Raw genomic sequence first — 12,846 nt, 5'->3', positions numbered from 1 at the left:
TATGATAATGATGCAGTGCAAAGAAACAGTTGGCTACAGAAATTAGCAAAGCACATACCTGTAACCTTTGAAATGCCATTCTTTTGTTTGGAAAATGGGAATGGATGTGAAAACATTTAATTGTTATACCATTGTAATAATATTATTTCACATTTGTTTGTAATTTATTACTGTACTGTATGTACACAGATCAGATGCATTTGAAAACAGGTTTTAAAATTAAGCCTTGTTTTTTCTTTAGCTTATTGGTTACTGTGAGTAATTATGTTATTTGAAGTTGTTATGTGGTCAGTTGGTGAAGTAGCAGATATGGCAGTGGGACATTTGATATGTTGTAGGAGGTTTGTGATACAACCTTCATTGAACTGCATGTTAAGACCGATTTCCTTTCCTGCGAAAATCTCCTTGATGTGTAGAAATGATGATAAGCATTTTTTTACGTGAAAGTTTAAAATATTGTCATTTAACGGAGAGATAAAACACCGTCTCTGGATAGCCACTGTACTCTACACCTGCATTTCATTGTTTTTCTTAAAAGAATATATGCAGAATTACCCCTGCTTCTTGCATTTTAAAATTACAGTTTACACTGTTTAACTTCACTTGTCTGAACACTGCCAGAAATGCCTTCTATTTATAGACAGTCTTTCCTCATATCAACCTACTTATTCTTGGCCTATGTTCAGCACAAAATATTTTCAAGGAAGTGTATGCAGGGTCTTCATAGTAACAACCAATGTTGTTGACAATGTTTTTTTTTCTTTTTCAGATTAAGGAAGATATTGGTGTTGGTATTATGGTTACAGCAGATCATAATCATTGTATTGACATCTGTATGTATTCCTTTGGGTGTAATATGATATGTGCTTTATCTATGTGGAACAAAGACAAATTAACTCATAACTCAAACAGTATTTGTCACTTTAACCTCAGCAAAGGTTCAATTTCATAGTTTCAAACGTTTGTAAAAATAAAAAAAGCTACTTAAGACGGTCTTACAAATACAATTTAGAAAGGATTTACTTGATTAAATTCTCTAATGTGTTGTAAATATTCAGTCTATTTTTCAGTCACTTAAATTATCTCCACCAACTGATGGACTGACCTCCTTTTTATTAGAAATATAGTAACTAAATAATTGAATCACATTTGTCCGTGTGGTTCTGTGTCTCAGCTGCAGCACAGTTTATATCCGTTATCTAGCTCAATCTCATAACTCAGTCATGCAGTGCGGTATCAGTGTGTCCCTAAACTCTCCTCTCTGCTCTGCCTGGATAGCTGGCTCATCTGGAAGAACCAGCACATACAACCAAAAGTCGTTTTATCCACAAAGGTTCTGAGCCAGTTAATTTAATATGATCTTGTCTTTATTTTTTTTACTGTATCACCGATTATTTTATTATAAATTCTGTTTTTTTAATATAATTTGCCCAAAACAAATCTGCTAAGGAGTGTTAAACCTCTCTTCATTATTTAGGTACTAAATATATTTTCTGACTGAATGGCCCTAGGATCTCTGGTACAGAGAATTTGCATCATTTCAGATGTGTATTAATGGGGAAGTAAATATTATGTTTTAGGGTTCTGGTGACAAAAACAGAAATGAAATTAATTAACATGACAAAGAGGGGCGGCACTGTGGTTTACAATATTTCCCTGGTTTAGTTCCAGACCAGGACCGGGGTGCTATCTGAGTAGAGTTTGTACGTTCTCCCCGTTTTCACTTGGGTTTCCTCCCTTCTGAACGCTTGCTAGTAGGATAACTGGATTCTGGGAAAACCAGCCCTGGTGTGAGTGTGTGTATTTATGTTGGTCTGCCCTGCGATGGGCTGCCTTCCCATCCATGGTGTATCCTGATCTGTGCCCATTGCTTGCCAGGATAGGCTCTGCCTCCCCCGCGGCCCTGTATGGGATAAAGCGGTTAGTAAATGGATTGTTAGATTTTGGTAAAGAGTCTTACAGAGGCTACGTTAACATAAGAACTGAAATGCGGTCAGGAAACTACTGCCAAGTTTGGATGCCTAGCCAGAAACCTAGAAACCACTTGTAGGTTATTCTTATGTGATACCACAAAATTCTCAATACACAATAGTTCTTACCGAAAGTGGAAATACTAGTAAATCAGTAGTTTAGAAAACTTGTTCTGTTTGTATTTACAAAAAAGAACTGGGTAAAGCAAATTTATTTTTAAAGTGTGACATTTCTGAGGTTTTAGATACTGGAGTAATGAGAATGTGGTTTGTTTTAGAACTCAAAAAATAGTTGAGGTCAGAGTGGCATAGCTTTTTTGTCAGAGAATATGAGAGCAAACGGTTCCAAGCAGAGGACAATCACACACTTGACACATTTTTATTACCAGCTTAGAAAATGAGCTGCAATTACAGTATATATACCTGGCATACAGCCTTGTGAGGAGGTGAAATGCACCCGGAAAAAATCAATGCCTGGAACGGCCTATTGGCCTGAGACCAGTAGTTTTAGACAGTAGCATCTAGTATTCTCTGTAGTAGTGTTGAGTATAGTGTAGGCGGGTTGTTTGGAGGTTTTTTTCATTGGCTTTCTAATGCATCTCATCTTACACTAAAAAAAACAAATTACCCAATTCCAATATCGTACGTACCTTTTCAAGTTCCTTTTTTAGAGCAGACCAGATCTGTACAGAATTCAAAGAATCCCCTTTCTCATATTGCTTGACATGGGAGAACCTGAACGTGTTCCCCTTGGCTCTTGCATGTGTTTTATAAGTTGAGCCCCAGAGCACTGGGTGAGGCAACGAGGTAGCACCTCATACTAATTCTAGTAAGAAAATGGAATGGTTAGTGTTAATATGTCAAGTTTTATGATGCAGTGCTTGGTAGTCATTTAAAGATTTGCATATGAACTTTAAAACTGCAGTCTCTCCACTAAACAAACCTATTTGGATCTTTGAAAATAAATGACATTCTGTGTTGTTAAATTATTTAAATTAATTTCCTGAATGAGACTGTTGAGGATACACTTATAGCTCTTTTATTTGTTTCTTGCTCCTGTAAACGACCGTACAATCCTAACTGTTTTATAAATGGAATGTGAGTCATTAAGTAATGATCAGCTATTTCCGTTTACCACATCACATCACATAACGTTTGCTGTCCTTGAACGTTAACTTTGCAAACTTAGATAATATTTAGGTCTAAAATCCTTAAATTATAGTTTCTCTATTGGGTTCTTTGTTCATGTTGCTCCCTGAGTCATTCCATTGTACGCCTTTTAGTTATTTTTTATTGCAGCTTAGCCTGAATCATTCTGTACAAGCTTCTCTTGCACTCTGCTAACACTTTACCTGGTAGTACAAGTAATGAACTGGGGTTCCTAACTGTAATCCTGGGGTATCCCTCTGTCTTCTGCAAGGTCTTAATCACAGCCCAGTGGATTTCAGTTTTTATTCTGAAAGGGTTCTCTTTCAGTTTTCTTTTTGGGGGATATTGTACTGCACTGATTTCTGAGGTTCAGAGAGGTTCAGTTCTCGTTTGGCTGTGCTGCCTGAAATGTAACCACCTGGGATTCCTCAGAAGGAACCAAAACACTAATTGTAGGAGTGTTTGTTACATTATTCTCAGCTGTGAATAATTCTAGTAAGTGTAGAAATAAGGGTAAGCAACTTGAAGAAAGACTGCTTACAGCTCTGTACCCTAATGTTGGTGGAAACAATATGATTGAATCAGGTGTTTTTGAGTTGTGCCAATCCCACCTGTCTGCTCATTATCAATTGAGCAGCTATTAGGAGCTGTTCTAGTCAGAAACAACAGCAGTAAAATTGAGGAGAGGCTACAGAACTTTCTGTGTGAACTTTCTATGTGTTGGGAAGAGTATCCTTAAAGTAGGGTATTTTTCACACTCAGGACTAAGTCATCATTTAGCAGAGGGGATTTTGAGCTGAGCTGGAATGAAATCCAGTAGACAGTATTCCACTGGGACCAGGGCTGGGAACCCCTGTATTAGGACACTGTGTATTGCTGATGCAGTTCTGTTTTCTTGTGCATACTGTATGAAGCAGAAACACTGTAACTGCTCAAATTCTGTAAAAGCATCGAAAATATAAATGATAGGTTAACTGATTTTATTGACCATGTAGACAGTTAATTTTGTCTGAGAAAACAAAGCCAGGTTTATTAAAGTCACAGACCATTTTAGGATTTTGTGCCCATAACTAACTTGATTAAATCATTGATTATCCTATGTGAGACAGTCCTACAACCCAGCATGCCATTCGGTGTGGAGTGAATTAATATTATTATTTTGATACAAAGGCATGTCAGTGATTACTGTAGAAGGAGTTCTAATAAACATGGCAGCAATGAATCGTGACTCCCTCTCTTCTTTAACTCCCAGTGCATAGAAGGAAAACTGTCTAGTCATCCCCTCTCCCAGCGTAATCCTCAGCATGACACATCATTCTAAGTATCAAGGTCCTGGTGCTTGAACCATAGTGTTCTTTTAGATATTGTTCTCAGTTCTTATTTGCATTTTCAGTTTGCAGTAGCTGAAACTGCATCTGGCTATAATATGCACTTGAGTTACATCAGAGTTACAATGTGTACGAACAGCAGATATTGAAGGTGAAGCTACTGCTGACTGAGGAAAGGTCACAATGCTGAAATGTACCTATGTTTAAATGGAACAGATACCTCAAGGTGGCGTGCTCAGTTATGGTTTGTCCAGATGGCTGTTCTTCTGTCTCCATCAGCAAAATGCTCATTATAACCATTGGTCTTCTGACATTATTTGACATACTAAAGGAGCTCTTCATACATTTCCACTTGGCGATGTTGTTGAACCCAAAACCTCAACAGGCATGTTTACCCTGCCAAGTTATTGAAGCCGATACCGTGGCTTCTTTTATCTGGATGAGATGCTTAGATCAGTTAGTTACTCAAATCAGTGCCAGCTATTTTAGCCTCCTTTTGGATTAGCAAACATTTCTTATACTCTTATGTTCCACACAAAAATGGCCATGGAATCAAGCCTTTTTTATTATTTCCACATTTAATATATTTAAAATACTGTCTACTGCAAATAGTGCATTACAATACAATGTACATTCATTTGAAAATAGATAACTGTTCCACTTTATAATTTGTAAAGAAGACCCTTTCCTTTTCAAGTCATTCTTAAGAACAACCTTATGTAAGGTTTCTACCATTTTAGATTTTAATTTTCTTTCATTTTCCCTCTTCCATTCTGTTAAGAAGCAAAGTGGCGCAGTCTGATGTTACATCTATGCACTACTCTATGTACTCAATTCATGTGCTCAAAAGAAACAAATCTGATATGCTGTCTAAGATGGGCAAGATTATTGTTGGCTTTCTTGCATTTAAAAATAATGACAATTCTTCTGGGTTCTTTGCACATTTCTGTTCATGCAATAACCCTTTTGAGCACATTTCAGGTTTCCTAAAAAAAAGACCTCCAGCAAAACTGCCATTAGGCTTTGCCTAGCAACAAAATTAAAATTGTGTGTAATGTGACAATCGATGATGCATGGCTGAGGATCCTGTCTTTCACATGGTGCCAATTTTTCTCATTGCTACTTCTGTACAAAAAAGGGATTTCCTAACAGTTTTGTGCATCGCTCCATCTACAAGCCCAATGCAGTGTCGCAAGGAATGGAATGCCACACTGTGGGAACTGTACATTCCTGTAAGTTTCTGTGTGTAGCTTTAAAATCAGGTGACAATATTGCGTAGTGAATTTGCGATTGCTTGTATCTGGCGTACACTTGCAGACAATCCAGTCGAAACGGGCTTCAGCTGAGGATTCGTCCCACCCACCATTAATATTCAACAGCTGCAGTCTGCCACAGAGGACTCAGGTGGTAAAATAGAGAAAATTTGGATGATAGAAATGATCCAAGGTGCAAAAAGGCTATGCTAGTATTAAAAATGGCATACAAACAAACAATTAGCTTTAACACATACTTCCTTTTGTTTGACCCATAAAAAAAATAGACAAGAAAATGCAGCAGTGGCTGTTATCAGCCTGTTTTGTTTCACTCTTTACAGTCCCATAAACAGTAGGCGATTAGGTTGCCAATACAAAAGAACTTTCTCTACTTGTGTGCCCCCTGTGCGTAAATGCCCTGCCCTGCAATGTACAGCATAAAGAGTTCAGTGTCTGACTCGGGGAATAGTGTAAGTGCACCACACTCAGATCCAGAGCCAGCAAAAAAAAAAAAGAAAAGGAATTTTTATTTTAAATTGCCTTTTTGTCAGCATCAGCAGTAAAGCCCAGCAAGACCATTTTTCCTTTTCTAGTAGGGCTGGCTGTTGTATAGTAGCATTGCTTTCTTTTTGTACAGGTTGTGTTTAATCTCGGACAATCGCAGTAAAAGCCACCTCTGAGGTTTAACGCTGTGGGCGTATTGCTGGCACGCGTCTTCCCCTCCTTGCGTATGCTAATCTGCACACAATCGCCATTGGGAGCATCCCCCCCTATCCTTCCACTGACATAGGCACTTCCAGCTGGTGGCAAAGGATACAGCCGTGATACAGCCTCCTCTGTCCCAGCTTTCTTTATCATCATATTAATGCTTGAGCATGGCTGCATTATTGTGTGGTTTCAGGTGAAGACTAGAGGAATATGAAGAAATCAACAAAAGGGAAAATGTGGTTTCCCTAGAAACTGGTAGCTCCTGCAGTGGTGATGCTTGCCTCCAGCATCTTTCTCCTGGCTAGCTTGCAGTTGGTGACATAAAAAGCAAAGAGATTTTTTCTTTCTTTCTCCTGCTTCTGTCTTTAGAAGGATCCTTACCTCCCCCCCCCCCTTTACCCCCACCCCCACCCCATAGTCACTCCGTTTCAAAGGATACCTTAGTTTTTCATTATGGCTCATGCAGCTTCCCAGCTGAAGAAAAACAGGGATTTTGACCTTAATACAGCAGAGGAAGAGAAGGAGAAGAAAAAGGTCAGGAAGCGGTCCCGGGAACGAAAGAAAAAGGTATCTTGGCTCATCTTTTCATCTTGGAGCATGCCTCACAGTACTGCATTCCTTTGTTTTAATTTTGACACCAGCACGCTCACCGGGGCTCTCACTGGGGAATGGACAGCACCGTGCATGTGCTGGGTATCAGTACTGGGGGTGATTCCTTTGTTTAAGGGTTAATACGTTTTCATGCATGTGCAGCTCTTTCATTCGCACTGATTGGCATGCATCACTTAGGAATTTCACCTGCTTAATTAGCAACATAGTGGACTGCAGTGATGGTGCAGGAGGTGCTTCATCAACAAGGTTAAACTTAGCTTTTAAATCAATCATATGGCCATGGTTATATTTATGGCACAGGCATGTGTTTGTCGTATAATTGTTCTGAGACACAAGTCTTTATTTAATGGGGGCTAGTAACTGTGCATAGTAAGGTTTGGGATTTTTTCTGATGCAAATATGATGTACGGAAAGTCATTGCTTTGTTTTGAAAATGAAATTGACTTTCTGCTTGGAATACAATTTTTGGCTAAAAACATTTTAAGTACATGCATGTCTTATAGTAATGTCCAATCTGTAGTTGTACCTTTATGAAACGAGAGGCTAAGACATCTCTTGTCTTTTATGTCCTTCTGCATTTGTTGTAATCCAAATTACTTATTGAATTAAAATTGAAATACAAATGGATTGTATTCAGTGCAGTCTTTCATGGAAATGGATATGTTTTACAATTAATATTTTGATGGAATATCCAGAAGGCAATGGGTTATTAAGGTTTGTACAGCTTGTCCTTCAATAACATTTCAGTTTTTACAAAAGGTTATTATTTTCACAAATGAAAATAAGAAGCAGACAAAATAAGAAAATCAGAAGCTTCGAGTGACGAATTAGATGCTAACAGATTGTTTCTTAAAAGATTTTACGTTTTACAATAATAATCTTTATATTTCTCCCTATTGATGCCTTATTGTTTGTCTCTCACAGTAATCTCACACATACAGTACTAGTTAATCAAGATCTTCTAAAAGATAGTATAATGAAATTCCCAACAGGAGACATTCCTGTAATTTGCTCCAAAAAGGGAGACTTATATTTTCCAATCATTTTTCTCTAATTGTGAAGCAGACAAGGTAAGTTTTTCCCCCTGAGTTTGTCCTTGTTCTTTGACATTCTTGCAGTTTTATATCACAGCAAATCTAAAATCCTGAACATTTGCATCATCAACCATCACTTAATGCCAAGACTTAAAACAACAGCTACTGTAAGGCGAAGTGGACTGTAACGATTTTCACTTGGCTTATTATCTTGGCTGTTCTTTTTTTTTTTAAAAAAAGCCTTGAATGCCATTTGACAACTATAAGCCAAATGGCTTTTTCTTTGTACTGTACAGACAGTATTGTTTAAATGATATATACAATATATGTGAGTGTGGGTAAATGATTTTGTAATATGGCCCAGTGCTCAAGTTCATTACAGAAGGATAGCATATTTGTTTAAGTATTGGTTTTGGATGGAGACTGAACCTTACTTGTTTAATGAATGGCTTGAATGTTTCATATTTAATACCTGTGCATCACCCTCCTCCACTGTTGAACGTAGCAAATGACATGTTACTATGCAATAGGAGTATGTTTATATACGGTATATAAAATAACACCATCTCGATTTCTTATTATATATGCATGAATATACATAACTGTGGACTTGCGATATACAGTACATCTTATTGATGGACTTCAGTCACTCCACAAGTAGCATGTATGCATGCATGCAGTGAGGGTTTCTTTAAATGGGGCAGTCCCCTGTGGCCATTATTGGCCTGGTGGGAGCACTCCTTTGTCCTGCCAACAGGGTCTTTAAATCTCAGCACTGCTCTCTTTGGTTCACTTACACTGAACAGCGATGAATGGGGTGAAAGCTGGTTGGATTGGGTTTCCTTAATATATACTGGAAATTGAATAATGGACATGGCAGCTTGATTCAGTTACAATGGGTTTATTCCTGTAAGTTGCTCATTGCTTAATGTGTAAATGAATCATTCATAGAGCTGTATGCAATGCAGGAAGTTTCCAGGAAAAGACACAATGTCCAGAAGATGCTACTTATTGATCGTTAAGTTGTTTGAATATTCCTGTATCGCTCTTGTAGACTTGTTTTAAGCATAAACGTTACAAGCAAATTGGCCTTGTCCTCAGCAATTGATAAGGAGTAAATGGGCCTTTCTCTGATTGCAGTGGATTATCATAAACAGCATAAAGGTGATTAAAAGATGAAGTTAGCTTGTAGATGAGATATCTTCCTTTTAAATTATTTTTAGTCTCAAATTTTTTAAGGAGAATATAGTTAAATGCCCATGGATGGAATCTCATTTTTCTCTGAACCCTGCGATGGCTTCATTACACCACACTATCGAAAAGGCCTGTGTTTACATCTTGAAGTATGAAAGATACAGCTGTTTTTCTCCAGGTTAGCTTCTGACAGCAAGGTTCGGTTTAATCCAGCTGTTGCTACAGTTGGGAAAACTGGCATATCAGGTGTCACGCTCAATACCAGCCCTGAAAAATCTATACTACTGTCTGGGGTGCATTGTCATTGTAAAACAACTAAGCATTCTATTTGGCCAACATCCTTACACTATTTCCCCCATACACAGAGAACCAGAAGAGAAATGCTAACTTTTACAGAATTCTAAATTCCGAAAAAGGATGAGTATTTGAAATCCTTTCTTAAATGTGCCCTCCGGCTGCATCACACTGTATTCTTCCCAGTGAAGCATCAACAATAGCTCTGTCCATCTTCGATTCCTCATCTTTAAATGGAGAATTTTAAATTTAAAAAAAATTCCCTTCTTTTCAAGCTTGTGAAACTAACTCACAATTAGAAGAAATGTGTCTTCGAGGGCTGCTGTGTGGCTTAGGCAGTATTAGGCAAGGTATTTGCTTGAAGGATGTGTTGAGTCACATAGTCCACACTTAGTCCCAGCTGGGGTTAGGTACATTTATGTCACCCAGGGTCACCTACTGGTCCTACTGGGTACCTTCTAACTTGCAGTGATGTCACTGTGAGATGCACTGCTCCTCCAATCACTGTTAACTCTCTGGTAGAGCATTGTTGAGTTTGCAGTATTTCAAATATCAAATGGCTCAGAAAAGTGCACTTGTTGGAGGAGAGTGTGTAAGTCCTCATTCTCACCATAAGGGAAGGGGGCTGCAGCAGTAAGCCGAGCTATTAAACAAATGACTATTTTAAATGCATAGATTATAAAAGAAAAAAATGACTACTCCAAATGTTTAATTTGTCCTCAAATTGTTTAGCTTTTGCAATGTTGCTTTTTCCTTTCATACAGTAGGTGTCAAGTGGATGAATAAAATTGCTCATGAATTACTGCTGATTTGCAAAGTATGTATTCAAAATTTAAATAGAAAGAATAACACAGATGTATGCATTTTAAATTAACTGAACTGAATGCTGGTTCTACTACTGTAACAATTATTATTCTGCTAATATTCTGCTAATAGTGTTAGTAAAACTGAAAAGAGGTATTAGTTCCTCAAGTGATGAAAATAATGTTATGAGGTGACACTGTCCATACCAATGCTATGATCAGACAAATTTAAAGTTGGTAAACATTTGTGCAGGTGAGGTTCATGTTTCATGTTTTCTGTTCGTAAGAAAAGTGATTGTTCATCAAAGTGATATCCTTATGGTTGCGTTGTATTTTAAATGATAACTAACGAGTTTCCTGAATGTATGCCAATTACCTGCAAGCTAATGTTTATAAATATATTTTTCTTTGATTATATGCAGGCTCATCAGATCATCCAGCATCTATTATGACCGGGGGTTTGAATGCACAGATATAAGGAGATTGATTAAATGCATTTTGTAGATTGTGTCTGAGCACCAATATCTGGATTTGACAGAAAGATTCTGCGCGTTTGCTACATAATGTTTATGCTTAAGGTTCATATTTAGAAAATGCCCTGCGAGAATTTAACCGATCCACTGAATAAGTTATAGAAAATGTTTTTTGTATAGAAAGGTCATGGAGTGCAGTAAATTCACTACATCTGCAGTTAAATGCTGGAGATCAGGGGTTTCACACCTGTGTGTTTTTCTTGTCAATACTGTGTGTGGCAGCACAAAAGATAACGGATCATCTGACTTCACTTCAGTTCATCTGAGGAGGTCAGCATGCATTAAATCCAAACAACATTGAACCAGCAACTGCATACCTGTCTGCCCTTTCCAAAACCACGTTCTTCCTTCAGCTTGATAGTCCTTGAGCTGTATTTTGCTGCTTTGAGTCTCTAGACTAATTTTACTATGGCTATAGCCCAAGGGACAGAAGAGCGATGCTGTGGGGAACTATACTTTGTCATTATTTAAGCTTTGAAATATACAAAGACAATGCTGTACTTTGTATTAAATTCAGTAGTCCTTGAATTAGCTAGATTTTTTGGCAACAATGGATAAACATTTATTGAGTTCACTGTACCTGCATAAGACTTTTGCAAAACGGATAGGTTGTGTCACGTTTCTTTACAATATGTCCAGTGCTCCACTTTCCACTGGGCATATTTGAGAATAGTTGATAAAAATCTAAGCAGCTTATATAGATTTCAGTATGTACACACATTGCACTTGAGCATTTTTTCAACACTCCAGTTAATGAAATTGAATATAACAAATCAAGGTCTTCCATTTATCTATATACCCTCGAGTACATTAGGAGTTGAGTTCAAGGTCTTGCTCTGAAGTTGCTCATTACAAAATAATTTTTATTGTAGAGCTGTTACCATGAATGTGCTACTGGAGCACAAAGCAGATTGCAGTGCTTGCTTTTATAGATTTTCATGATTATACAATGTATATGTATGTATTTAGAATATTCTAATTGATTACTATCTGTGATTACTCATATCAATTCACACAGAATTATTTTCCTAAAACCCATTACATTCCATATATTAAGTATTTTTTTATCACAGGCCAAATTGTTACAGCGAAGACAGCAATTCAATGATTGTGCCAATCACTCTTTTAGCATAGAAGTTTTTTTTTCACTTTTTTACAACCCCTGGAGTGGAAAGAAACATTCCAAGACAACGATTAGATGTGGCGTTGCGAGCGTGCTTCATTATTACTTTGGTTACAAATTATTAATAGGATTTATAGAATCTTTTTCTGAGACAATTAGTGTTTTTTGACCTAATGAAAGACAAGTTATTTTGAAATACTGTTGGTTTCTCAAGAAACTTGCCTGCATCAAGAGGAATTCACACCCCATGCAGTACGTCATCATCATTTGAGTTCTTTGAGGATGATGTAAAACAAGATCGGGAAGGTTAAGCTACCAATGATTTAAAATATTCAATTGGATGTGTAATTACAGCGTTAATACATCAGGAAGTGAGTGTGCAACATGAAATAGCATGCACAGCTCCAAAAATAAAAGGAGTATGTGAAAAAAACGAAAGGCGGCCGACACTGCAGAAGAAAGTCCTGTGCTGCATGAATTTAGATATGTATGAGCTCTGCCTTTCATCTGCGAGTCTTTGCCTCTTCCACCCCCGTGCTGCTTTTCGCGAGGTGCTCTTCCTCTCCGTGGGCTGAGAGCTGCGTATTCATCAGCCACTGCTGTGCTTCCACTCAGTGGTGCTGCCTGCCTCCTCCCACCCACCTGGGAGCAGGCCCGACGCTCACTTGAGACACCCCGCAGCCCCTGCCCCTCTTACGCGTTTTCCCCGTTCGTGCTCTGCGATTTTTTTTGCAGGCCTCATTCTTCACACCCTTCTCAGCTACCCGCCAGTCCTCCCCCTCCCCCCCTCTCCTCCTCGTTCACCATTACTCCCTTTGTGTATGGAAGCCCCCGTGCTCACTGTG

The 12,846-nt window shown here is 38.1% G+C and overlaps 1 protein-coding gene across 48 annotated transcripts in view; it reads left to right on the top strand.

Annotated features, from left to right (window-relative positions):
- The window catches only part of ank3b (ankyrin 3b), a 203,423-nt gene that overhangs the window by 84,830 nt on the left and 105,747 nt on the right, over window positions 1–12,846 (top strand). For 11 of the 48 annotated variants that reach the window (XM_088634882.1, XM_088634865.1, XM_088634883.1 and 8 more), the window contains exon 1: window positions 6,517–6,975. The exons of 3 other annotated variants lie outside the window; for them this stretch is intronic. In XM_088634882.1, coding sequence (XP_088491008.1) covers window positions 6,862–6,975 — 114 coding nt within the window. In that variant the 5' untranslated portion in view covers window positions 6,517–6,861. Of the gene's footprint in view, window positions 1–6,512; window positions 6,976–12,846 lie in introns of those variants that run through there. 34 more of the 48 variants (XM_088634906.1, XM_088634914.1, XM_088634904.1 and 31 more) reach the window with 11 other exon arrangements.

The sequence above is a fragment of the Lepisosteus platostomus genome, chromosome 6 (genome assembly GCF_059453375.1).
Source record: "Lepisosteus platostomus isolate fLepPlt1 chromosome 6, fLepPlt1.hap1, whole genome shotgun sequence".
In the NCBI taxonomy this organism is placed as follows: Eukaryota; Metazoa; Chordata; class Actinopteri; order Semionotiformes; family Lepisosteidae; genus Lepisosteus; species Lepisosteus platostomus.
Note: the sequence above shows the minus strand (reverse complement) of the source record. Positions and strands in the feature narration are given on the sequence as shown.